The sequence below is a fragment of the Mastomys coucha genome, unplaced genomic scaffold, assembly GCF_008632895.1.
Source record: "Mastomys coucha isolate ucsf_1 unplaced genomic scaffold, UCSF_Mcou_1 pScaffold15, whole genome shotgun sequence".
NCBI classification, from domain to species: Eukaryota; Metazoa; Chordata; class Mammalia; order Rodentia; family Muridae; genus Mastomys; species Mastomys coucha.
The window spans coordinates 8,653,416-8,681,008 of record NW_022196897.1 but is presented as its reverse complement, the minus strand read 5'-3'; the positions used below and the strand labels follow the sequence as shown (position 1 = coordinate 8,681,008).

The window sequence follows — 27,593 nt, the reverse complement described above, 5'->3', positions numbered from 1 at the left end:
TGATCATGCCATCTGCAAACAAAAAAAGTTACCTTTTTTACCCAGCTGTAATGGCTCTCTTGCTATCTCATAATTGGGTCTTGTTTTTGTTTAGTGTAACTAAGGGTTTCTCACTTGTATCATTGGTTCTTTGTAGTTTTTTCTTTCTATTTAATTTCTGCCCTCATCTTAATTATTTCTGCCAGAGGCCAGGAGAGGGTGTCAGGGGCCCTCGGAGCTGGAGGTGTCTGATGTGGGTGCTGGGAGCCAAACTTGGCTCCTGTGTAAGCGCAGTGTGTGTTCTCTCTCGCTGGAGTGCTACCTCCAGCTCTCTGGCCTCTCAGTGTGGGAACATGGGCTGTAATTGGATCTCTTAGGACTGCTTTCCTTGTACCCCGTAGGATTTTGCATATTACTATCATTTGCATATTACTATTATTGTGCTATCACATTGATTTGACCCTGGGAAATTTTCCCCTTCTTTCTTTGGTGACCCATTCATCATCCAGCCACAGGTTCCTGGCTGTTCTGTGGTTCTGTTTCTGCAGACTTCTGGTTTTTATCCCATGCGGTCAGATTCCACAGTCCTGTTCTTCAACGCTTGCTTTATGTCCTACTGTTGGTTCTCTCATAGAGAAAGCCCCTTAGTCTGCTGACAGTGTCTGTCCTACAGTAGTAGGAGGAAGTGTTATATAGATACTGTCGGAGACACTTGGAAATGGCCTTTCTATTGATCAGAGTAATCTAAATTTGAGGTAAAGCAGTTATGTTTTTAAAAACTATAGCCTGTTTTTCAACATACTGGTTAGAGATGTATATTATAAAAAATGCAAACAATACTGAAATGATCATGATAGTGTTTCTCCCACTGAAACAGATAATTATCTCTCTTCCTCCCTTTTGAAAATGCACACTTGAAATTCCGGTGATTTATATTCCATGTGTTTCACATTCCTTTCCAAACATATCAAGGTGGATGACAGAACTTGCTGTATAAAGTTGTCCTCTGACCTGCACACACGTTGTGGCACCCATGCCAGCATGTAAGCCTCATTCACAGCCTCAACAACAATTAATATTTTAAATTATTTATGTGCAAAAGTGTTTTGCCTGTATGTATGTCTGTGTAGCACATGTGTGCCTGGTGCCTGAGGATTCCCTGGGACATATGGTTGTAAAGTGCCATGTGGGTACTGCGAATCGAACCTTGCTCCCATGGACCAGTTGCCAGTGCTCTTAACCACTGAGCCATCATCTCGCCAGCCCCTAGATTTTTAAAACTTACTCTAATGTATACATCATTTGTAAAAAATTAAGTACATTTTAAGAACTTGAAAATTCTAATCCTAATTATAGTTTTAAGTAGTACTAGTTCTTGTAAAATTAAATTTTTGTTTGTTTTTTGTTTTTTGTTTGTTTTTCGAGACAGGGTTTCTCTCTGTGTAGCCCTGGCTATCCTGGATCTCACTCTGTAGACCAGGCTGGCCTTGAACTCAGAAATCCGCCTGCCTCTGCCTCCCAAATGCTAGGATTAAAGATGTGCGCCACCACTGCCCAGCTGTAATATTAAATTTTTATTTCATTGAATTAAGATTCTTCAAGCAAGTCTCCTTGCTTCTGAACAGTCATTGGATTCTTAGTGTTTGATATATGATACTGTCATACGTGTTTAGTAAAAGCTCAGAGATGTTTTCAGAATCACTTATTTGGCTAAAATATTAAACAGCTTCTCTTTTAAAAAAACTGCAAAACCATGATCATCAGTTTTTATTGCTTTTAATCATAAAACAGATATGTTACAATTTCTCAGGCATTAGGGTTTTTTTGCTAGAATACTGATAATTAAAATGATAAGAAATTGTTACAATTTGTTTTTGACCTTCTGAACCAAATAGTCAAGATTCAGTTTTATATAATTATAATTTATTGGTAAAGGATATCATGATGGGACGTCTAATGCTTTATAGTGCTAGCCTTTTATTAAATTAGATTCTCTTATCCTAAAATATTAGCATTTAAATGGTTGATGTTTTTACACAAGTAGGAGTTTAGCATGAAGCTATTGCTCACTAATGGGAAGGCAGGTGCTGAGCAGAGCTCAGTGTCAGGCTCACTTTAGATGACACTGTTGAGTTATTCTGCAGAGTCACAAGCTTGAGGGTTTTATATTGCAGGAAGTAGGATATGTAAACCACTTACATGTGCTAGCACATAATAAGCACTAGTAATGTTAGCTGTCATGCATACATACACATTTGTCTGACAGATGATGAGAGACTTGGATATGGTGAAAACTCACAGCACAGAGTTTCCTGTTTCTACAAGTCCACCTGCACAACGCTAATGGGAAAAGTTATGACTGACACCTGTTTGGGGAAGAAGGGACTTTTTTGTGATTTACACAAAAATCCAAATACAGTAGAATGTCCTGGTAGCATGCAACTTCTGGCTGCTAGTGATTGGGCTTCATTATCTTCCTACAAAAATTAAAAGGGAGTGGGGTGAGGGCCGGGATGGAGGAACACACAATGACATGGGACACAGGAACCAAGAGACTTGAAAGGTAATTTTTTTGTGTAATGTCTGATTATTTTCTTTAGTTCATTTGGGTTCTGAATTCCTGCACTTTGCCCTGCTTGTTTTTACTTACTAATTAGGAGAAATTACTCATTTTTCTTATTTTCAGAGTTACTAGCGTAACTTCAGTAGTGTGAGGTGAATTTTAACACACAGCTGTGTCACTGGCTGGTGTGTCACTGTGTCACTGTGTGTCACTGGCTGGTGTTTTGATAGCTGTTAAACCTTTATTTGGCTCTTCTAGTAACAACAGTGGACCCTGAAGTTTTTCAGGTTCCAGTAATTGTTTTCCTTTCTTCCAGATGAGCCGACCAGTCCTAGCATCGACCACGAGATCGCACATATTCCTGCATCTGCTGTCATCTCTGCCTCTACCTCCCAGGTCCCCTCCATCGCAACCATTCCCCCCAGCCTCACAACCTCTGCTCCTCTGATTCGACGTCAGCTCTCCCACGACCAAGGTACGTGTAAAATGGATCTGCACACCATACCTCACAGTGCATGCCAGACGGATCTTTTCCCAGTAAAAGAATCTGCAAAACCACTTGAAAAGTGTGAATGCTGGATTTAATTGCAGAGTCTGTTGGACCTCCCAGCCTGGATGGCCAGCACAACTCAAAGACAGAAAGATCAAAATCCTATGATGAAGGACTGGATGATTATAGAGAAGATGCAAAATTGTAAGTCTCAGATTATTATTTTAGATGTTTTATATGAATGGTATTCATCATGAGTTTGGCTTATAAGCCCTGAATATAAGGTCGTCTTATTTTCTAACTTTGACATTAGAAATGCAAATCAAATAGTATCAAAGTAACATTCAGTTGGACTTAGAAATAATATTTTTATTTTTATATAATAGTATGCTATTTTATATATTATAAATATAAGATGCTTCTCCTACCCTAGACTTGTAGCTGTTTAGAACTATTTAAACATAAGACTCACATACATCCAAATGTGCTTATAAATGGATGTATTCTAATTATTTCTATAAACAGATTGGTAGCTTGGTATACACATGAGTCAGGAGATCCTTTCATTCAGATATTCCTTGCCACACTGTTTTCCATACTTGCTTAATATCTCACTGAGTAATTATACTATATATTTAACTATATTCTATATTCTCTAGTTGGCATTTAGATTAGTAGATATTTGGAACTGTGCCCTCATAAACACTACTTCATGACTATTCTTACCTAGTATATGTATGCATATAATGGACAATTGGATCAGTGCATTTCAAAAGGTGAATTTTTATTTTAATATGGATATATGGCCAGTGGCCCCTTCTTCCTTACAGACTGTGTTAGAGTATGTTCTTCCTAGCTTTGATGTACTGACCTGTGCGTTTGTTTTAGAGCTGATGAAGTTGGTAGTTTAGTGCGGGGTCTCGGGTCTGTCATCAGCTGCTGCTCAGGCTGCCTTTGAGAGTTCTATGTAAAGATGAGTAACGCTTTGCTGGCATAGGTTACAATCCTTTTCTTAATATTTTTCATTTGATTTTCTTTAATTTTTAATTTAATGTTTAAAATATTTGTATTCAGTTAAATTTGGAAAATATTTTCATGGCTTTAGAGATTTGAATAACATTGCAAAAGACTTTATTTCAAAATAATAATTCTACATGTTTACTTTGAAATTTATGTCTTTTTTACTTACAACTTTGATTCCTGTGTAATTGAGGCATTTTAATGAATGAGGTGAAGTGCTAACTGTAGTTTTTACCATGTTTGCTACTCCAGAGCACCTGACGCCATCATTTCCCACTTATGTATTAGCTTTACCTGTGCTGAATTATATGTAATTTGTTCTATTTAGAAGTTATATTCTGTTCAGTGGATTTATTTTTGTTAATTTGCATCAGTTTCTACTTATAGTGGTTTTATAATGTTTTTACAATGAGGCAATGCTGTTACTCATCATTATGATGTATTCTTTCAAAAATTTTATGATTTGTTATTTTTAAAATGTTATTTTTTTTCTTTTTGTGTGGGTATTTTTATCGACTGTCTAATTTATAGGTTAGTATAGGAAATGCTGACCGCTTTTAGAACAGTGAACCTTTTACCCAGGAGCACCCCATCTTTCTTACTTGTCACCTTTGCTGAGTGTCTTCTTACATTTTTATCACACTGTTATTTATATTCTAACTAAATTAGTTCTTCTAGGACTGGTCGCATAAGAGCGGTTCCTGTGAGATATGGCCAGGGCACAGTGTTCCAGCTCAGTAGGAATTTTCCTAATGATACCAGGTTGGAAATGTGGCCTGTTTGAGCTCTTTTCTCCCCTCACGAAAATGTGTCAGTAACTGCTGCACTCCGGGCTCCTCCCTACTTAGGCTGTGCACAGCTTCCTTCAAAGACTGCGGCACTGTATGTTTCCTCGTTTAAAAATATTTAGTGTATATACAGTGTTTCAGACTATATTAACTCCCCATTGCCTTCTCTTGCCCCCTCTGCCACCTGCTAAACTCCATCTCTAGACCCCACTGCAAGTCTGTGTATGTGTGTCCCACTGAGATTAATTAGGGAAGTTTGCATGAGCGTGGGCAGAGTTCCTTACCATGGCATGACCAGCTTCGTACCCACGAGGAAAGTGTCTCCCCACATGCCTGCAGTGCACATGCCTGCAGTGCACATGCCTGCAGTGCACATGCCTGCAGTGCACATGCCTGCAGTGCTCCTCCCCACTCTCCCTCACTGCTGCTGGCTGCTGAGTTTCTGTGTGAATGGGGAAGTTGGCTTTGATCTCTCACAGGACAGTGGCCTGGGATGTTATTTGAATTATGCCACTAATGGTGTCCTCGGTATTGCTTTGAGCTGCTTTTATAAATGTGGGTTTTTACCTTTTCTTGAGAGTAGTTAGCATATTTTGCATAGATTCTTTGATAATCCCAGTATCCAGATTATTTCTGTCTCTGGTTTTATGATCTTCCATATCCTGAAACTGAGTTCCTTTTTCTTTTGAGTGTCTTTATTACCACTTTATTTTTATTGAAAGCTAGCCACTGCAGGTACACAAAGATTGGGTTAATGTTAGAGTATTTATTCCCAGAGGTGGACATGCTCTGTGAGACAGGCTGTGTGCAGGGGTCCAGCCCTTGCTTTCTAGCCTGTCTCCTGGTAATTGTCAGAGTGAGGCTTGTGTACTTCCTTCTGACTTCCTTCTTTTGTCTGAGACGGTCTTTGAGAGAACAATGATATATCTAGTCACATCTTAAAAGTTTAATTTTGAAGAATTAATACAACCTGTCTTCTGATTGACAGCATGTGTTTCTCCCATCTTAAAGTACTCAAGAGTATGGATGGCTAGGTGTGCTTACGGGTGGGGGTCTTTGGCCTTAACAGGCCTGCAGAGAGATGAGCCCCAGGCAAGAACACAGTCTGCTTCAACATGACTCAGCAGCCAGTGGTGGTTCAAACTTATGGAGTCTAATTCTGAGTAGTTTAGGCATAATTATTTTAGGCACAGCACAATTTGATGAAAACTTTTCTGGTGATAACTCAGTCTCGAATGAACAACAAATCAGATATAAGTTTCTTGGAGAGACAAAGTAAGCTAAATAAAAATTGGACATGACTCCATCAAAACCCTTTGTGAAGTACATATGACACTTTCCATAAAGGTAAGTTCTAGGGGCTGGAGAGATGGCACAGTGGTGCTCTTCCAAAGGTCCTGAGTTCAAATCCCAGAAACCACATGGTGGCTCACAACCATCCATAATGAGATCTGATGCCCTCTTCTGGTGTGTCTAAAGACAGCAACAGTGTACTTACATATGATAAATTTTTAAAAAGATAAGTTCTATAGATGGACTGAGAAAAACAGGTTTATAAGATGGGTCTGGAAGGTCTACTGCCAGAAAGTCTAACTACACAGCTGGTACACGGGTCACTAGGCTAGAGAGCACATCCACTTCTTCCTTCTAGGCAGAGAACAGGCTCTACACTCTTTCCCTTAAAGGAGCAAGTGTGGCTCACATTCCAGGTTCCTCCCGTGCTTAGCAGTGTGTACCCGTGTGGCCAGCACCACCCAGCTGCTCTCTGACTACTGCATCTCCTGAACCTTGCCTGCATCTCGGAGTCTCTCCCAGCTGGGTAGGGCAGTCTGCGCTGTGGGTAAAGAGACCCGCAGTTAGCCTGAGTAGCTTTGCCTCTGATAAAAAGGTTTTGAGAGCAGCACACTTAAAGCAAAAAAGGCAGAAACTGCTTTAATTTGCCAGGTCAGCTAAAAAAGCCGCTATCATTGAATGGAAAGTGTACAGTTATACCTTAGCATTCTCACGTACACAGAACAATAATACATCGATCACATGGTAAGGATGGAATGTCAGCTCATTAATGAAAATTTAGTTGTAGTCAATTCTTATATCAAGAGTTTATGTTTATTATTCATATTTATATACTTTTCCAACAGATCCTTTACGCACGTGTCTAGCCTGAAGGGAATCAAGGTTAGTATTTAATATTTTAAAGCTATCTAGTAGATGATAAATGTTTTTTTTTAAACTTAGTTTGTTTTAGCCCTTCAAAAAAATATGTATTTTCTCTTTTGGATATATTTTTGTTTTTTAATGGTGTAACTTTTTAGTCTGCATCCACTACACTTAAAAAATATTTATATTTTTAATATCTAAACATTTTTATCAAGTATGGAATGCCTGTAATAGCATTGGGCTGATTTTTCTCATTACCAACTCAGGGCCCAAATCAGCTTGCCTTGCCATATCTCTGTGTTTTCCCACAAGCATTCGCTTGTACCTTCCTCCACCTGTGCTTATAGCCACATCTTTACTGTCTCCTTCACACCTGTATTTCACTGAAACATTCCAAATGGCTAGACAGGAATGTCCCTATTTACCACCGTGGGAAATGACCATGGCTGCACTGTACCCATAGGTCCTTCCTTTCTTGCTATTACCATAAAGTCTTTGTACTAGGAACATGACCCTGCCGAGAGCCAGCAAGCAGCAGACTTGTGTGGCATGCCTCTGCACTCGCTTTCCCAGCACGCAGGTTTCCGTGATAGGCATTATCATTTGTTCTCTCTAGCCCCAGCCTCCTCTGCAGTCGGTTTTCCCATGCTCAATTCACCGTCCATGATCTACCTGTGTTAAACAGAAACCTTTTGGAATCTACATTTTTCTCTACCACTCCCATTTGTCCTTTTTATAGTGAATCTTGAAAACCATGTACTTGGCCTCTTCCCCTCAGTCCACACACATGAGGATGATGACTGTGCCAAGGCTGCCTGTGACGTTCAGTCCCACAGTTGATGGCTACTGCGGATGTTAGCATACTGCAACCTTTCAAGAATAATTACACATTTCCTGTCCCCATGTTGAAGTACCTCTATACCCTACCTCTACTTCATAATCAGCATCTAAGAGTACAACTGAATCTCCTTTGCTGGGTCTTCTGCATCGTTAACATTTTGGAATGCCCAAAGCTAATTTCAACCTGTTTCTGTACACGGATTTCCTCATATTACTTTGGAGTTCTCATAGAGCCTATGCTGCTAGCCTTTGCTTCCTCCCAGAACAGCAGCCCATGTGATCTGCTCTCTACCTGACGTCATCACCCGGATGTTTACTAAGCCGCCCTAGGCTCGCTTAGTTACCTTAGGTTGCTTTATCTCATTGGTTCTCCCATTTGCTCAAGCCAAACCATACAACTTTGTTCTATTTTTTGTTGTTGTTGTTTCACTCTCTGCAGTATCGGGCTAGTCTGCTCTGTCTGTAGGCCATTGCCTGAGTGTTCCATTTTTTTTCCTCTTCCAGTGATTGCCCCATTCTATCCATTCACTCACAAGTTCATGCTTGTCTCTTAAGAAACCATTCTCCATGTAAGGGTGTTGAATTCCTCACTCTCAGGTTTCTCTTCTCCTTCCTACCACAGACAAAGAGAACTACCTTAAGGTTCTTAGCCCTTGCATTCCCGTTAGCTGTAAATTACTAAACTGATAAATATGTGTTCAGCAGCCATGTGGTCTCCCTTGAACTTTTCACCTGACCTCTTAGGCTGGCTCCTTCCATGTGAACAGGCACTGCTATGATGTGTTTGGTCTCACCGTGCTCCTCCTCCAGAAGCACAGATCACAAATGGATCACCGAGATTTTGTTTCATTTTGTCTTAAAGCAAGATCTCACTGTGTTGGGTGGACTGTCTTTGAACTCAGTCTGCAGCCCTAACTTGCCCCAGATGGTAAATGAGGCACACATTCATTATTTATACACCTTGAGCTCCTTCCTACCACTGCGGCCCATTGGGTGCTGAGGTTACAAAGGTGCACCACTATACCTGCCTTCTTGTCCCCACCACCCCCATCTCCCATTCTCTTTTTCTGCCAAAATGTGAGTCCATGAGATCATCAGGGAAGTCCGACTACTCTATAGGTGGCTTTTGAAAAACAAATAGAAGCCAATTCACCTAAAAAAAGGTGGGGGGGATAAAAAGTGTTTCTGGTATGACTTCTAAACCCAGAACTTTCCACAGTGGTTTACTTGGAACATTAAATAGGACATTTTCCCAGTATCATTTCCATGTATAAATATTTATGGAGAGAAAAGCTGACATTTTCCTGGTTTTTTGGCCCTTTCTGTAGATCACAGACAGTCAGAAGTTGTCAGAAGACTCTGGATCCAGAAAGGATTCTTCCTCCGAGGTCTTCAGTGATGCAGCCAAAGAAGGGTGGCTCCAGTTCCGGCCACTGGTCACTGATAAGGGCAAGGTAGTGCACCTTCCAGCTCATGTGACATCCCAATTCAGGCCTGATAAGCAAAGCTAATACATGTGAGATTGCAAGGCTCCAGGGTACAAGGCGCATTCATAACAGGACAATCTATCTGATCAGTGGGGTGATTTTGTCTTGCATGCCAGCTACACATGGAGTACCGCATTACAGTGTGCCAGTGTGAACCGAAAAACGGGGTATGTAGGAAGGAGTCCTGTGTCTCTTATTTACCAGAATTGGCTATCATGGAGCCTTTTAGGTCACTAAAGAGTTGTCCTTTTTAGTCATCTCGGAATATTTAGCCTAGTTCTTTTCAATTTCCTTTTAAATTTTTCATTCATTTTATTTTATAAAAACTAAATTATAAATGAGCATAATGGTATCAACATGTGCTTCAGTAGGTAGAATCCAACACAGTAAAATCTTTGCATAAGAAGACTTAACCCCAGTTTTCCATGCAGAGCTGATGGCACTGGTGACATCACTTCCTGTCAGGACCTGTTCTTTCCAGGACTTTCCTCCTGGACTGTTTTATCATGTCCCTGATCTAAAACTTGATTTTTTTTACTTGTATTATGGTGGAGGTTTTAAGTTTTGGTTTTGTTTTTGTTGCCAGAGATACAGCTCAGCGTTACAGCCCTTGGTTGACACAAGCAACGCTTGGAGTCAGTCCCTAGCACCAGAAGGAAAAAGAAGAATATTCAGTGGATTTCTTTGTTTATTTTGCTTTGTTTTGGGCTTTTTGGTTTTGTGCTTGTTTGGTTGGTTTTGGTTTTTCGACACAGGGTTTCTCTGTATAGCTCTGGCTGTCCTGGAACTCACTTTGTAGACCAGGCTTGCCTCAGACTCCCTGAGTGCTAGGATTAAAGGCATGCACCACTACTTCCCGATTTGTTTTTTGTTTTGTTTTGTTTTGTGAAAACTTCTTTACTTTTGTATTCATATGATTGTTGATAAAAACAAAAAAAAGCAAACAGTACCAACGGCCACTTTTCATGCATCTCTGCATTTATTGGGTTTCAATATTCAGTTTTGTCTTCCCATCTGTCGTTGGGTTTTGACTGTCTTTAGCATTGGTGCAGATACATTTCCTAATTGGCATATATGTGACATTTAAAAGGGTTGTACATTATAAAATTGTATTTATTTATTTATTTATTTATTTATTTATTTATTTATTTAAATTTAGACAGGATTTATCTCACTGTGTTGCCTGGAACTTGCTAAGTAAACCAGGTTGCCTCATACTCAGAAGTTCTGCTTACTGGGTACTGGGATTAAAGACATAAATCACCAGGCCCAGCTACATTTTTAAGTCTACCTGTGTGTGTATCGAGAGATTGTCCCTATGCCATAGCAAGGCATTGGAGGTCAGAAGGCAGCATGTGAGAGTTGGCTCTCTTGTACTTTGTGGGTCTCTAGGATCAAATGCAAATCAGGCTTGGCAACATGCAACTTTACTGACTTTGTTTTACCCTTCCTCTTTTCATGTGATTTCAAGTAAATGAGACATCTGCTATATGAGGTACACAAGTATTCATATGAAAGGCATAACTTAGTGATCCGGTCATAGAGTTCTAGCCTTGTATTGCATATTTACAAACATGGACCAATTATGTATTCTAGAGAGTCGGTGGCAGTATTCGGCCATGGAAACAGATGTATGTTGTCCTTCGGGGCCATTCACTTTACTTGTACAAAGACAGAAGAGAGCAGACAACACCATCAGAAGAAGAGCAGCCCATCAGTGTCAACGCTTGCCTGATAGACATCTCGTACAGTGAGACCAAGAGGAGGAATGTGTTCCGACTTACCACGTCTGACTGTGAATGCCTGTTCCAGGCTGAAGACAGAGACGATATGTTAGCGTGGATCAAAACTATTCAGGAAAGTAGCAACCTAAATGAAGAGGTATGTGGGTGAAGCTTGATACTTCGACAGTATGGTCCCTAGGCAGACTAAAAGCATTGACTAGATTATTTTTTGTAAGGAATGAGATACTGTAATTTCAGTCATTTAAAAGGAAAACTCTAGTATACATGCATTCTTTTTACTTACTGGAAAGTACTGTTACTAAACAAGAAGATATTCAGATTCTCGTTTTTTCAGACACAACAAACCACTGTGAGGAGGGTCAGGACACTTGGGATATCAAAATCCGTGGGTACTTCTTATGTACAACGTAGAACCTGTAGGAACCTTTTTGACAAAATTACAAGCCTCTTTGACATAGAGATTAGTATTGTGGGCTGGGCTACAGTTCAAACATTGACAAGACAAATGGCTATGTAAAGGTACAGTGTATTGTTTTGTTTTCATGGAGTTGTACAAGCAAAATACAATATACCCTGGTGTAGTTATGCACTTCTCAGGAAGCATGTGCTATGAAAAATCATGTTATAAGCCTTTAAAGAAACAAATAGTGCTTTACGTGCTTGAGATTCTCTGGCTCACACGTCAGGGTGTTGGGAGTGTAGTAGTTGAGGTAGTGCTTATCCCATGAAGACGATTAGCCTACGTTCTGTAGCTGCTAAGTGTGGTGTCAGCTGAGTTGTGTGCGAAGAAGCTGAAGGTAGATTAAACTTCAAAACTTACTTGGGTTTTTAATTAGCATACAGAGTAATAGGATACCTTATGGCATTTTCGTGCGGACTTGTCGTTGATCCTTCTCCCTCAGCCCCTTTCCTCCTGGTCCCTTCGTCCTGCAGGTAGCCTGCCTTCTTCTCATGTGGGTTTGCTGCCTCCTTATTTTTTCCTTCTCTCTTCTTTTTCCATACTCACAGTCCTTTTTCTAAGTCCTATACCCACTTATAGACATGCACGCATACAAAAATTAAAATCTAGGGTGTGCTTATGAAAGAAAACGTGCAATTTGTCTTCCTAAGCTTGGGCAAAGTAATAAGTGGAGAAGGGATTTACTTAATGTGGTAACACTGAGAAGAGGGGCAAGGAGGCCGGGGGCTGCCCAGGCCTATCTTTGGAAATCTAGAAGGCAGAACGGCATGCATAACTAAGCAGTCCTGGTCAGGGTATGGTCCTGCCCATCACCATTGTGGCTCAGGATTGATAAGTGACAAAACTGAGTGAAATCTCTTTCTAGGAGGCATCCCCTCTAATTGATGCCATGTATGATGATAGCGAGCCCTTCTTTCAGCATGAGATTCCAGGAGAATTCTAACTTCTTAAGAACCAGAGTTTCAATAATCTGATAGCCAAAAGAGCATAATCTCTTTAAGTATTTTCATTCTTGCCTTTGTGGCTATATTACACTCAAAATAAGACATATATTTTTAAAAAATGTTTGCAGACACATACCAGTATGTAATTGCAATTGTTTACAAGTAGAGTTTTTTCTGTTTGCTCAGTTCTGGGTTCAACTTGGGGCAAAGGACAAAGTGGGTTCTTCATGAACTGCCCCTTTTGATACCACCTGATTCTACTTCACTGTTACTTATTCAAGTTTATCTTTAGCAGATTCGTTGATTCAGTGGCATTATTATTGAATGCTTATCATTTTTCCTGGTGCTAGAGAAGTTAGCTTTGTGCTCCCAGTCACACATTTTACATAGCATATCAATTCAGGAGTACTGAATCCCTGAGGCTTAAGAATTATCCAAGGTGTGCATAAATACAGGAAATACACAGCAAACTGACTTGCAGGGGCAGCGGGCAATTGGACCATCTCCATTGAGAAACAAGTAATAGCGTTTGTATTAACAAGTTGGTTCAGTAGCAAGCCTCAAACTCATGGTTACCCTCTGCTGCTAATAGTCTAATAACTGATTCCCATTGTCATCTTATGCTCCTTCTGTAGGACACTGGAGTTACCAACAGAGATCTAATTAGTCGAAGGATCAAAGAGTATAACAGTCTGCTGAGGTGAGTGAGAATCCCACCATGCCTATGGTTAATGTAGATGTTTCTTGTACAGTGCTTTAGAAAGGTTTCTTTCTTTCAGCAGCAGAACAGAACAGTTGCCAAAAACACCTCGCCAGAGTCTTAGCATCAGGCAGACTTTGCTGGGTGCTAAATCAGAGCCAAAGACTCAAAGCCCACATTCCCCAAAGGAGGAGTCGGAGAGGAAGCTTCTCGGCAAAGGTAATAGCAGCGAGGGGTTGAGCTGGAGCGCGAGGCTGTGCCCTCGCTTTCCAGGGCTGTTTTTACCAGGGGTTGGTTGATGGGTTGGCTGGTAGGTCGTAGGTCACTGCAGACATGGTACAATCTCAGTGGGCATTTTCCTTTAAGGTAAAGCCAGGGGCATCTGTTTCTTTAATCAAGAGAAAGGGTAGGAGAACACACAATAGTCACATGAAGGCATCTTTACAGATGTAAATGGCCAGATACATCTCTGTGAGAGAGAGGCAGTGCTTCCCTGCCTCTTATAAAGAGGACACACTGCTTCTGCCTTCTGTCTGAAAGGGAAGAAATATAACTGTATTTGACAAGTTGTATGGACACATCGGAGGCATAGCAGTAGGAAGAGAATAATTGTGGTGAATGTAGACTGATTTATAATATAAGACTACAGTTAATTAAGCACTGATGAATTAAACTTAAATATTCTTGTTTCCATTTTTGTGTAACATCATCATTTTGTGTAACAATCAAAAGATGATACCAGTCCCCCCAAAGACAGAGGTACTTGGAGAAGAGGCATTCCAAGCATCGTGAGGAAGACGTTTGAGAAAAAGCCGGCCGCCACAGGGACCTTTGGAGTTAGGCTGGATGACTGCCCACCTGCCCACACCAACAGGGTAGGAGAGCCCAACCGTCTATCTGGACTTCTGCGCCAGTGTCTGTGGGAGTGGGGCCTAAGGACACAGCCCTTCAGATAAGGGGGCTGCCTGCCCACCTAGTGCACTGTCCTCCCTTGGGATGACTGCTCTGTTGGCCGAGTAATTTTTATCTTTAAGCTTTTTATCTAACATACTAACTCTGAACTACAGTGGTGATTTAATCGGAAATGGTCAGTAGGAATTCATTTTCAAACTTTGTTACTCTGTTAAATAAAATGCTGGTTTCTTGTTTTGCAGTACATTCCATTAATCGTTGATATATGTTGCAAATTAGTTGAAGAAAGGGGTCTTGAATATACAGGTATTTACCGAGTTCCTGGCAACAACGCAGCCATTTCAAGCATGCAGGAAGAACTCAACAAGGGGATGGCAGACATTGACATACAAGATGATGTAGGTTCATTTCTGTTGGACTAACTGATTCACTTTTTCCTTTCATAACAATGATCATACTGTATTTCTGTTTTGCATATCCAGAAATGGCGAGATTTGAATGTGATAAGCAGTTTACTAAAATCCTTCTTCAGAAAGCTCCCTGAGCCTCTCTTTACGAATGGTGAGTTAGCACCCACAAATCATGCCAGAGGAAAAGGCTCAGCCTGTGCTAGAAACCATAATCAAACTAGAAAAACCAGGGATGAAGGAAACAGCATTTATCTTGGGTCTAAATTAAATGAAAAGCATAATTAAGAACTGGTTTTGGTCATTTATAGTCTTTTCATAAATTTTGGTGAGAATCATTTGCAAATTGATATGCTTTAGTAAAATGAAAATAAGCTCTATATTGGCCTATGTTTGTCATTAAGCTAAAAATGTTGTTATTGTTTCAGTCAAATTTTCTGGACATAAAATATAATGAAAGGACCCTGTACTAGGTGCTACTCTTAGGTAGGGATAATGGACAGGCTGACTGAATGCCAGGCTGTGGCTTCAGAGGCATCTCACTGAGAGAACTCTACTCTGATTGTTGGGAAAGCTTGGAGATCATTAAGAACCATCTCCAGCATGTACATTTCAAAGATCTATGTTTAGAGATGCTTGAAAGTCTTGTACATTTTAAAATCGTGGTTCCTTGAACAGAGTGACACTGTATTTCACCCAAGCAGTTAACCGTGTTCTCTTCTTCCTATGCTGCCAGACAAATATGCTGACTTCATCGAGGCCAATCGTAAGGAGGACCCGCTAGATCGCCTGAGAACGCTAAAGAGACTAGTAGGTATTACTTTTACTTGGGGAGGTGCAGCTCAAATGCAGCATTTAAATCCATCCTCAAAATAATATGTTCCAGATTCATGATCTGCCCGAGCATCATTTTGAGACACTGAAGTTTCTCTCGGCTCATCTGAAGACAGTGGCAGAAAACTCAGAAAAAAATAAGGTATGTCAGGTACAGGGCTGAAGTGAACTCTCTGAAGGTTGGCCTTCAGTGCTCTGAGCTAAAAATTTTTATTTCACAGAAGCCTGAGCATGCGTCAGACTGGGCTGGCTAGATCTTTCTGAAGATCACCCCACAGCAGAGGTTCCACAGGCAGCAGCTGCCCTTTTGTGAAGGGAATTTCATTTAGAAATGTTTCATTTTACATTCAGCCAGCAAGAAAAATGGAAGTTAAAGTTTGATTTTTGTTTTTGGCTTTATGTCACTAGCTTGAGTAGGTGGCATATATGTGTGATAAACCAGCCAAAGGACACCAGACAAGATACGCCGAGACATTTTCTTTAGTTTCCTATTAGGCAGGGATGGTAGCTTTCTTGCTGTTCTAAGGAGTATCAGATATTCAGTTCATATTCAGTTTTCTTGACTTTTTTTTTCTTTCTTGAGACAGGGTTTCTCTGTATAGCCCTGGCTATCCTAGAACTCACTCTGTAGACCAGGCTGGCCTCGAACTCAGAAATCCACCTGCCTCTGCCTCCCAAGTGCTGGGATCAAAGGCGAGCGCCGCCACTGCCTGGCAATTTTCTTGACTTTTTAAAAAAGGTTTTTACAGTATGGTTATTTCTTTAAATACCTAGATAAGATCCAGATATTGTATTTCACTGGTCCATTTTAGTCTTTATTTCATTTTGCTTAGTCAGTGAATGATTGTTACCTGAGTCCATTCTATCATGAGGTTAGATGATTCTCCTTCTAACTCAGATCATTCACTAAAGTTCTTGGATGATCATACTGTGTTTTGGAGGGATAACATTAAAGAGAAAAAGCTAAGGACTGTGGCTAACACTCCTCTCCTAAGACTGCTTCCTGCCTTGCCTGTGGGAGGCAGAGCTCAATTGTCCAGCAGTGCATCACCGTCAGCCTGTCTGAGGAGATGGGGAAGACTGCACATGCCTCTGCACCAGGGAGCTGGGGGGAGGCCAAACCCAAAGACGCCAGTCTACTGAGCTGTCTCTAAAAGTTTGTACAGAAAATCAGAGTTTCCCCAATATAATTCTAGCTGGAATATTTGCTAGTTGGTTATCCCTGAAGCATGGTGTGCCATTCTGCAGTTTTGCAGGATGGACGGTAGTGTTTGTTTGTTTTAAGGCAGGCCGTCTGTATAGTGCAGCTGCCCTGGAATTTGTTCTGTAGACCAGGCTGGCCTCAAACTCAGAGATCTCATCTACCTTTATGAACCACCATCCCTGGTTCAGTTTTTTCTTTTAGAAATCTGTCCTAACATTTTACTTATTTAGGGATTTTTTTTGAGAAAGGCTCTCAGGTAGCTCAGGCTGGTCTTGAACTCACCTTTACGGAGCATGTGTGTTCTTAAAGGTATTATTCTCTTGCCGCCTCCTCGTAAGTACTAGAGCCACAGGCGTAGTGGGTTTGCTAGATTAATACCCAGACTTGAAGACAATATGGTATTTTATTCCCTTAACTTTTCATCTTTCTTTCTTTTCCCATTAATTTATTTATTCACTTTAGATCCTGATTGCAGCCCCACTTCTCTTCTCAGTCCCTGCCTCACACAGCCACTTCCCCCACCCCTCTCCTTCAGGTCTGAAAAGGGGGAGATACCAATCCACCCTGTCACCTCATGTCACTGCAGCACTGGGCACGTCCTCTCCCACTGAGGCCAGACAAGGCAGGCCAGTTAGGGAAATGGGATCCACAGACAGGGAACAGAGTCCAGGTAAGCTCTGGCTCCAGTTGTTAGGAGACCTGTGTGAAGACCATGGTGCGCTCTGCTACACATGGGTTGGGGTTGGGTGGAGGCAGGGTCCAGCCCTTGTATACTCTTTAGTTGGTCCTTGACTTATTTTAACCTAATTTTTTGGAACTTAAATTCACATTTCAAACAATTGCCAGAAACGAAAAAGTAGGCCAAATGTCATCTTTTATATGTAGGTGCTAGCTAAAATTTATTCACACAAAACAAACATAAATATTAATGTATATCATTAGTCTAAAGAAATGAAGCCATAAGCAAGAATCTGCTGAACACCTGACAAAGTTTTTGATGTGGTGGGCATATGTACCAACATAGGGTTAGAATAAAATGATGGTAAATTTCAGAACAGTACATAAACGCTGGTGCCCAAATCCTTCCCAAAGGTTGCATTTTTATTTTAATAAGTCATTGTTCTAGGGAAATCCTAATTTTAGTGAGAATTTATTTTTCTGCACTGGGTATGGTATGGTATTGTGTATAACACAGATTAAACGATAAGTGTCAGCTGTTTCAGTGAAGAGACAGGTTCCAGGCTTTTGTCTGGTTATTTTTACACACAGGCCTATGCCTCACAGACAGTCTAGTAGGGGGCTCACATGATGAATCTTGATTTTAGTATGCCTTTTTTCTTCTGAGTTTTGTGGTGTTTTTTAAATACCCTGACGGCTTCTTAAGATTGGTTAAAGTTTGGATTCTTAAGATTGGGGTTGAGGTTATTTAATACTTTATCAAAACTTAAGGTCATAAAGGGGTTTGCAGCCCCAAAAGAGGAACAACAGTATGAACCAACCAGTACCCCCAGAGTCCCCAGGGACTAAATCACCAACCAAAGAGTACACAAAGAGGGACTCATGGCTCCAGCCACATATGTAGCAGAGAATGGCCTTATGGGACATTAGTGAGAGGAGAGGCCCTTGGTCTTCTGAAGGCTTAATGCCCTGGTATAGGGGACAGGGGAGTGGATGGGTTAGTGAGCAGGGGGGAAGGGAATGGGATAAGGGGAGCTTTCGGAGGGGAAATGGGGAAAGGGGATAAAATTTGAAATATAAAAAAAAAATATATAAAAACGAAAAGAAAAAAGAAATCTATACTCAATAATTGTTATTGGCTGTGTATAGATGTTTTGGTCTCAACCGGTTCCAGAGCTGTCTCCATATACAGAGACACATCACCACAAAAAAAGAAAAAAGAAAAAAGCTTAAGCTCAAAAGTAATATAAAAGAAAACAGGATCCATGCCCATGACTGTCATAATTGGGCCAGAAATTCAGAATAGTATATCAGTGAATGTACAAACTGATCAGAAGACCGTCATGCTAAGAATGAAGCAAAGCTAATCCCAGAACTTCAGGAGATTTGGGTGGGGTAAAAGTGAATCAAAAAGTTATCTTCAGACTTGTCTTCCTCAGTTAATGATTTTGATGTATGACACAGAGAAGAATCTGGAAACTTGCATATATTTCTAAGTCCTTTGTCCCTTCCTTCCAGTTCCCAAGAAACAGAGTTCCTTATTCTTACATTTCACTTTTCCTTTTCTTGCCACCTAATCCTTCTTTGTTAATTAAGAATTGTTGATTGATTTGGTTTCAAAGAGTTCTGGGAAAAACAGGGATGGCAATTAGGTGTTGCGTATTATCACTGGAGGATTTGCTGAAGAGAATATGACCTAGGAAGAATGTACTTCTCGTCATCCAATTGTATTTTTTCATCAAAAACAACTTGCCATAAATAAATTTCAGCAACAAAAAGCTAAAGCTGCCATGGAGCTTTAGTCTGATTTCCCACCTTCATCCTTTCTTTCAGATGGAACCCAGAAACCTAGCGATCGTTTTTGGTCCAACTCTAGTGAGAACATCAGAAGACAACATGACCCACATGGTGACGCACATGCCTGACCAGTACAAGATCGTGGAGACCCTCATCCAGCACGTAAGTTCTCACTGCGTCTCTTCCTGCAAGTTTGCTTTTGCCACAGCTGACAGACAACTGGTAGGACGAAGATGCCTCCACTGCTTCTTCCCATAATACGTTCCCTTTTGTCTGTGCTGTTCTCTAAGATAGAGCTACACTTTGGGGGTTATTTAATTATTCTCACCTTTTTTATTTTAAATTTTAGCATGACTGGTTTTTCACAGAAGAGGGTGCCGAAGAGCCTCTCGTAAGTACACCCGCGTGTGCTCTGCTGCTTTCGTGGGGACACAGGCTCCTTCTTGATGCCACGGCCATCTTGGTCTTCTGCTTTGTGCACTGTTACCAGCTTTGCACCCCTGATGCAGGCGTCTAGCTTCTCAGTTGCTGACCTGATAAGAATATAACTATGGTGCCTACTTTATCATTAGTGACATCTAACCAATGCAAAATTAAACTCATGCTCCATATAATAATGTATCTTTTACTAAATGTTGTTTAAATTTTAAAGAAAGTTGCCTTTGAAGAGATGATGAAGAGCTCTTTGTTTGTTAACCATAGACAGCAGTGCAGGAGGAGAACACAGTAGACTCCCAGCCAGTACCAAACATAGATCATTTACTCACCAACATTGGAAGGACAGGCGTGCTCCCTGGAGATGTATCAGGTAACTTGTCTGGGCAGTACTGACCTCTAGGTTACTTGATCTTCCTATAAAGGGAAACAGCGAGCAGCCATAGTAACACTCCATATGGGTTGTTTTCTCTTTCTTCTTCCTTTTCCTTTCTACTAATAAAAACTGCAGTCCGCCTTTTCTGATGATCTTCCAGCGACTGTAACACATTGACAGTGCATGGAGTTGTGATATGTGTCAGAATGGAAAGCTGAGAGCGATGAGCATGCAAACCACTGTTTTGTTTTATTTTTTTTTAATTCACAGTTTCCATGTAATAGTCATCACAAGGTAAAACAGATATATGCTGCTGAATATGTGGTTGCTGTGACGGCAGAAAGAATGGTTAGACTGGGTGCTTAGTTCTATTTGGGACCAGTTCTCTGAGGGCAGCAAGCTACGTATGCCGAACTGCCCCTCTCAGTCCTATCATGTCACTAGAGACGTCGCAGTCAAAGTCACTCCACTTGACCTTGATTTTCTTCTCTCTCCTATTGCCACCCTAACGCTTGGTTAAGTATTAGTATTTAATAGGCTCTGGATGAAATCGTCTCCCGCCAAACTGTTGCATTAATCTGGCATGCTATTACACCATGTTCTCCCTTTGTCTCTAGTTCTTGTTTTAGCTCTAAAGGGTTTTTTCAGCACTTACTAACACAGGCAAATCTATACTGATGTTGCACAGGCGAAGTGGGAGGAGTCTATCACACGGTAATGTCACTAGTGGATTCTGTGATGTCCCTGATGGACAACTGGAGCTGTAGGAAGAAAGAGGACTGCTGTCCACACTGTAGTTGCCTTGTCTGCAGAAACCCCCGGTTCTTGTAAATGCCAACCTGGTCGATCTGTGCTGTACACGTCTCTCTTAAGAATATTGTAAACAGATCACTACTACTTTCTTAAAAGTTTTTCTGCTGTCTCTTGTTATTTCTGAAGCAGACCCTGAGGAGAAATAGCATGGTATGGTCAACCGGTTCTTAAAGTCATAAAGCACTTAGCCATGTGTTAAAAGGGGCGTGGCACGGGCCCAGCTCATTAATTTTGAAAATTATTTCCCAAAAGTTCAAAGATAAAAATCCCAAAATTGATATTTATTCTTCATAGCGCTGGCCCCTTCCTACCCTCTTTATACTTGTATAATCTGAGTTTTTGCCAGACAGCAAAATTATGGTCTCCATTTTTCCATTTCCATAATAGCATTTTGTTAATAGATACTTACAAACCTGGTAGCAATTTCACCAAACTAACCAAAAGGATCCCTGACTGCACAGATGTGAAGCTGGGGTCAAGTACAAAAACTAGAATCATCTAAAGAAACTAAAAGTGACCTGGAGTCAAGGTCATCCTAATGCCTTTGTCGCATCCATTCGCATCTGGGATATGCTCGTGCAAATTACAATCTGACAGTCTGACAAAAATCAACATATACACCAGTTGAGTGTTTGAATTTGTAGCTAGGGCAGTGAACCGTCTGGAAAGTTCTACATTGTGTATCAGTTTCAGATACAAGATGTGGGACATAGTTTTTAAAGGTCTTCAGGCTTCTTTATTGCTAGACTTACTATTTAGACAATAAGCACTAGAGTCTCTGTTTTTGTCTAGCACAGGGCTCCTTTGCCATTCCTCTCATTGAGCTGGTTCTGCCTACAATTCACAGCATCCTTTCATGGCGGTGGCTTTCTGTGGTGCAGCTTGCATCTTTGTGAGCTCTGACTATCCACTGTGTTCTTGTTTTGAGTTCTGCTTTCACATTTTGTTCTGTGCCTGTCCTCTTCATAAGTTTTGCATTGTTTGTTGAAAGCGGAGAAGCTTGGCTCCCACTAACCACATTTTATTTACTTCCCACAGATTCAGCTACTAGTGACTCCACAAAATCTAAGGTAAGTTGTTCCATACAGCTGGAAAACACATCGTGGTAGCTTTGGGTTGGGGCTGACTTTCATCATTAACATACAAGTGTATTCCACACTGGAGCCAGAGGAATAAACTCCAGTATGCAGAGAAGCTAATTTGGAATAGAAGACTGGAAAGTACAAGATTGTAAGTTAGAGAGATGCAGTTATAGGAACGGTTTAGTGTGATGCAGACAACAGTGGTCTGTTTACATTGTCACATTGACTAACTTAAAAGCAGGAAGACTGGGAGAGAGAATCCCCACATAAACCAGATGATGGCATGGGCTTGAGACAGGAGGATAACCAGTTCTAGGCTGGGCATTGCTATATAATGAGACTGTCTGAAAACATATACAAAACACAAATACACAACAGGTGGGTGAATTTATCCACCAAGTCACTTCTCACTAACTCTTACAGTGTGCTTCTATTGCTATAGCAAATGCCATGACCAAGAACAACTTAGGAGAACAAAGTGTTTATCTCACTTATACTTTCAGGTCACAGTCCGTCACTAAGGAATGTCAGAACACAAGCAGGAAGCAGAAACCACAAAAGAGCAGTGCTTGCTGGCTTACTCAGGTGCTCATGCACAGCTGGCTTTCTTTACAGGAAGGATCTCCTGCTAGGGATGTGTTGCCTACAGTGGCCAAGCCATCACAACTCAGAAATCAAACAGTCTCCACACACTTGCCCATATTCCAGTCTGGGCAAACCCTCAACTGAAAATTCTTCAGGCAACATCTAAAGCTAATTAATTAGCTCATCCACGAGGGTTTTGTCACTTAAAGATATAATTTTACAAATCTTTTTACCTCATACTCATTAGCTGGTAAATTCTTACACACACACATAGTTGCCTAGTTAATTATAGTACTAATGATACTACCCTAAGTCATGTAATTTTTGTCTCCCATGAACACAGACATTCTCCTACATAACCACAGTCTAATCATCATAGTCAGGATGCTAACATGAGCATGATACATTATTATATAAAGTGTTTTTATGCAGATTTTTCCGTTACCTGAGTATTCTTTTCTAATTACCTACTCCGAGCCTCCCCTCTCAAGAGTAATCAAGAATCATTGCTTACATTCAATTGTCATGTCTCCTTGGTCTTTGTAGATCTCAAATACTTCTCTTTCATTGTTTGAATGGTCCCAGTAGGTAGCCCTGGCTAGCCTGGGACACAAAATCTTCTAGTCTCTGCTTCCCAATTATATTGCTGTACCTAACTACAGACAATAGTTTTGAAATCAGAAAGACATGCTTGAAATTCCTGTTCCCTTCACTAGACACCCACCCCTTTCCTGTCTGCTCATCTTACATTGTTCTGTACTATTCTAACAGTTTCCAAATTGTAGAAATTTGTTTTCCCCAACACAGAGAATTAGAGAATTTTAAAGATGATATAATTTAGGTGCTTCTTTTATGAACAACAAATTGAGATGCAAATAGAGAATCCATCCTTACTATATGCCATGCAGAGCATGCTGGAGACAGCCCAGGTCAGCCATGGCCCTCCAGTGCTAAGGAGAGCATGGAGGAACAGAGTAACCCGTAGGAGTGCACTGGGTGGCTTAGAAACCCATTCAGTACATAAGAACACAGTCCTGTAGGCCTGTGACTTACCCTTCAGGAGATCTTAGGATAACAGCTTAGCTTAAGACATTTTTTTTTTAATAAAAGAAAACTATATTCTCGAATCCATTACTCCACATGCCTTCTGCTTGATTCTTTACTCAAGATTGTGTTCTAGAACAAGGACTCACTCACCTGCCTACCAACAGACTGCTCAGCAGACAGACCTTCTGAACAAACTCATTAAATAGTTGTCATTAAGAACTTCTAATAAACAACAGTGACTCTTAGAGTGCCGGAGTGCTTCATGGCGAGGATGTACAACCTTTTCAGCAGTGTCATGCTGTTACATAAGATGAATGAAATCTTTACTAACCTGATTTACCCAAAGCAAATCTCTGAAGATCCACTCTTGGTGAGGTAATGGGAGCCAGACATCCCTTAGCTGAATGAGTGCATCAGGTAGAGTGTCAGTACCAAATGATGTCCACAGTTAGAAAATTGAATTCAGACATACAATCCTATTCTCATGTCTGAATATTACACTATGTCAGAATGGTGTTGACCTAATTTTCCCTTTTGGGTGTTTGAGACAGGGTCTCACTGTGTCATTGGGGCAGGCATGGCACTTGTTGTCCTCCTCCTGGCAGCCTACCCGGAACTGTGATTGCAGGTGTATACCATCACCCCGGCAGAATACTGCTTAACTCTTCTACTTGTAGAACAGATAAAGGAAGTGGGAATATTTGAGCATTGTGGATGTGGAGAAAACCAATAGGGAAATTAATAGGAATGGGGAAACCTCAGTACCCTTAAGCGTAAGAGAGATGCATCTATCATGATGTGGCAAGAAATGGGACCTGTAATTAAGTTGACCTTGATATAAGTTCAAAGGGGAGTTTTAAAACATATACGATGCTGTGGTTGCATCTGGGACATTGGTAGACTTTAGTTCTTTACTATCTGGGGACAAGCCAGCTGTGGACAATGTTCATGGCCTTATCTTTCTGCCTGTTTTCTAGGGCTCCTGGGGATCCGGGAAGGATCAGTATAGCAGGGAACTGCTTGTATCCTCCATCTTCGCAGCCGCCAGTCGCAAGAGGAAAAAGCCAAAAGAGAAGGCCCAGCCCAGTAGCTCCGAGGATGAGCTGGACAGTGTGTTTTTTAAGAAGGAGAATATGGAACAGAGTCACAGTGAGATTAAAGAAGAGTCCAAAAGAGAAAGCGAGACAACAGGTAGAAAGCAGAGGGTTGCCAAAGAAAGTAACACTAAGAAAGACACGGGTACAACGAAGGAGGAGAAGATGCCATCGGAAGAACCATCCCCACCACACAGCTCTAAACACAACAGGTCACCAACTCTCAGCTGTCGCCTGGCCATTCTGAAAGAGAGCCCCAGATCACTTCTGACACAGAAGCCCCACTGCGAAGAGACAGGGTCTGATTCGGGCACTCTGCTCAGCACGTCTTCCCAGGCTTCGCTAGCGAGGTCCTCCAGTAAAAAATCCACCAATCCGGAAACCAGGCACAGTGAGTTTTTGTCCAATGCTGGTACCATCACGTCAGATTATTCTACCACATCATCCACTACCTACTTGACCAGCCTGGACTCTAGCCGTCTGAGCCCTGAGGTGCAGTCAGTGGCAGAGAGCAAGGGGGATGAGGCTGATGATGAGAGGAGCGAGCTGGTTAGTGAAGGGCGGCCAGTGGAGACGGACAGTGAGAGCGAGTTCCCCGTGTTCCCCACAGCCCTGACTTCAGACCGGCTGTTCCGAGGAAAGCTCCAGGAGGTTGCCAGGGTGGGCCGCAGGAACTCTGAAGGCAGTGAAGCCAGCTGCACTGAGGGAAGCCTCACACCAAGTTTAGACAGCCGCAGGCAGCAGTTCAGCTCCCACAGGCTGATCGAATGTGACACGCTGTCCAGGAAGAAGTCTGCTCGCTTCAAGTCAGATGGTGGAAGCCCCGGAGACACGAGGACTGAGAAGGAAACGCCTGCCCTGGCCAAGATGTTTGATGTCATGAAGAAAGGCAAGTCCACTGGGAGCCTCCTGACACCCAGCAGAAGTGAATCCGAAAAGCAGGAGGCCACTTGGAAAACAAAAATAGCAGATCGTTTAAAACTGAGGCCCAGGGCACCTGCAGACGACATGTTTGGAGTTGGGAATCAAAAACCTACTGCAGAGACAGCGAAAAGGAAAAACATCAAACGCAGACACACACTCGGAGGCCACAGAGATGCTACTGAAATCAGCGTCCTGAGTTTCTGGAAAGCGCATGAGCAGAGTTCGGACAAAGAGTCCGAACTTTCAGCTGTGAATCGGTTAAAACCCAAATGCTCAGCCCAGGACCTCTCCATCTCAGACTGGCTTGCCAGGGAGCGCATCCGCACCAGCGCCACCGACCTTAGTGGAGGTGAAGGCCGCGAGCCCCAGGCCGAGAGCCCCAGCGTGCTGTTCCCACCCACCAGCACACACACACCGCTGTCTCAGCATCCCGAAGCTAGGGGTGCTACCAGCATCTTGGCTTCAACCAGCCAGCCCCCCCTTTCCACACCACCACAGTCACCTGACCAAATAAACGGAGAAAGCTTCCAGAACATGAGGCAAAATGCTAGTTCTGCGGCCAACACCCACCCCCACAAACTGTCTGAAAGTCCCGACACTAAAGCAGAGACTCCTCTCTGCCCTTAGGCTGGGTCTATCCACTCTAGCAAGGAAAAACTACTGTTACACAGTCCAGTAACTCTGTAAATAGTTTTCTTGTACCAGAATTGTTATTATGCAGCCTTGGTTTGGGCTGGATTCACCATTTTGCACTGTGAAATAGCTTTACAGTGCATTACTACAGCCAGAAGAACACACATATATTTAAAAGTATATCAGATAGTTGTATACAAATAAGCAAAGTGTTTGTTGCAACTCACTACATAGTATATTCCCCAAATTACTGAAGAAAGTCGCTGCCTCCTGCAGCCAAATTGTTCTTTTGGTTCCTCACTAACAAAAGTGCCTCATGATAAAAGTACATTTGATTTTTAGGGTGCCATATTGTTGAAATTAGGTAACGTACATTGAATAAATGAATACATTTTATCAGTAACAAATTTCCTTACATTTACCAGTTAACACAGGTGGATACAGAACTTCCAATCTTTAGTCATTCCAGGTGGATCTGAGTTTTATATTCAAACTTTTAATACAATTTTTGTGTTTTGTGTGACTTGAATTTTTAATCTTTCTGTAAAATACGTAATAACTTAAATGAACATATTCTATGTGTATCTTTTCTTCAGATACCAGATTGGATATAAATGTTGTAACATAGATGTGTAGATAGTGGATCCTGGATGGAACTGGCTTCTTACTGAGAAGAATATAATTCTGCATGAGGACTTTATCCAAACCTGTGTCATGCCTGTGTGCATACCCAATTAAACACTGGAAATAAAATTGTTTTGGTGAACTTTGCACTGTTGGGAGCTTACTCGGTTTTACAGTGCTATTTATGTATTATCTAGCCTTGCCTCTGTTCCCACGGTCCTTGCACCTTTCTCTTCCCTGAGTGGCAGGGAGTGGCCTCTGGGAGTGCTTGCAGACCTTACTCCTTCACATAGGAGATGCTTAGTAACTGGCTATAACATTATGTTGCTTACTTAGGAACTTGCTACAGCAGTGTGTGTTGCTTACCTTTTCTTGGGGCGCATTAGTAAGGGAAGGCTCTTGGGCAGGGGTCACTGAGTAAAAGGCTCATGGAGAGCACTAAGTGAGGGCTGTTGTGGGGTGCTAAGTAAAGGCTTTGGGGCTCTAAGAGTTCTTCCAGGACTATACTTCCCAGCTATGTAGCATGTTAGACTGTGTAAACTAATGAATTAGCTCCTCACATAGACAGCGACAACAGTTCTTCCCAATGTGGCATGTTATAAATAACACTTACATAAAATATACACATTAGGATTTGATGACCTCAGGAGTCACTGGGGCTGGAGATTCACAATGCTGCCATACCTGAAACACTTGTTTATGAAAAAAATGTTTTAAATTCTCCTGTGTCACAAAACAAAATTGCTATTATCTATAAAACTATATGTATGCATATACACATATACACCATTGTCACAGGGACTACGTTCCCTTCTTACAAAAAAGAAAGGAATTTATAGCATAATACATACTCAGTATACAAATGCTCCAATAGAGCTACATAACAGAAATGTAGTGCAGTCATCAGACAAGTGGATGCCATGCTGTGAATAGCTGTGCTATCAGTAATGTGATTTTCTTTCTTATTTTAGACAG

At 41.4% G+C, this 27,593-nt stretch overlaps 1 protein-coding gene across 8 annotated transcripts in view; it reads left to right on the top strand.

The window, feature by feature from the left end:
- Arhgap21 (Rho GTPase activating protein 21) overlaps positions 1–26,765 on the top strand; it is a 136,088-nt gene extending 109,323 nt beyond the window's left edge. For 6 of the 8 annotated variants that reach the window (XM_031369147.1, XM_031369145.1, XM_031369149.1 and 3 more), the window contains 17 exons: positions 2,859–3,017; positions 3,134–3,236; positions 6,979–7,015; positions 9,166–9,291; positions 10,921–11,205; positions 13,109–13,173; positions 13,253–13,392; positions 13,906–14,048; positions 14,328–14,483; positions 14,568–14,646; positions 15,229–15,302; positions 15,379–15,468; positions 19,042–19,167; positions 19,355–19,396; positions 19,708–19,813; positions 21,668–21,699; positions 24,321–26,765. In XM_031369147.1, coding sequence (XP_031225007.1) covers positions 2,859–3,017; positions 3,134–3,236; positions 6,979–7,015; positions 9,166–9,291; positions 10,921–11,205; positions 13,109–13,173; positions 13,253–13,392; positions 13,906–14,048; positions 14,328–14,483; positions 14,568–14,646; positions 15,229–15,302; positions 15,379–15,468; positions 19,042–19,167; positions 19,355–19,396; positions 19,708–19,813; positions 21,668–21,699; positions 24,321–25,988 — 3,431 coding nt within the window. In that variant the 3' untranslated portion in view covers positions 25,989–26,765. The remainder of the gene's footprint in view (positions 1–2,858; positions 3,018–3,133; positions 3,237–6,978; positions 7,016–9,165; positions 9,292–10,920; positions 11,206–13,108; positions 13,174–13,252; positions 13,393–13,905; positions 14,049–14,327; positions 14,484–14,567; positions 14,647–15,228; positions 15,303–15,378; positions 15,469–19,041; positions 19,168–19,354; positions 19,397–19,707; positions 19,814–21,667; positions 21,700–24,320) is intronic. The other 2 variants (XM_031369151.1, XM_031369148.1) reach the window with 1 other exon arrangement.
- The last annotated feature ends 828 nt before the right edge of the window (positions 26,766–27,593 follow it).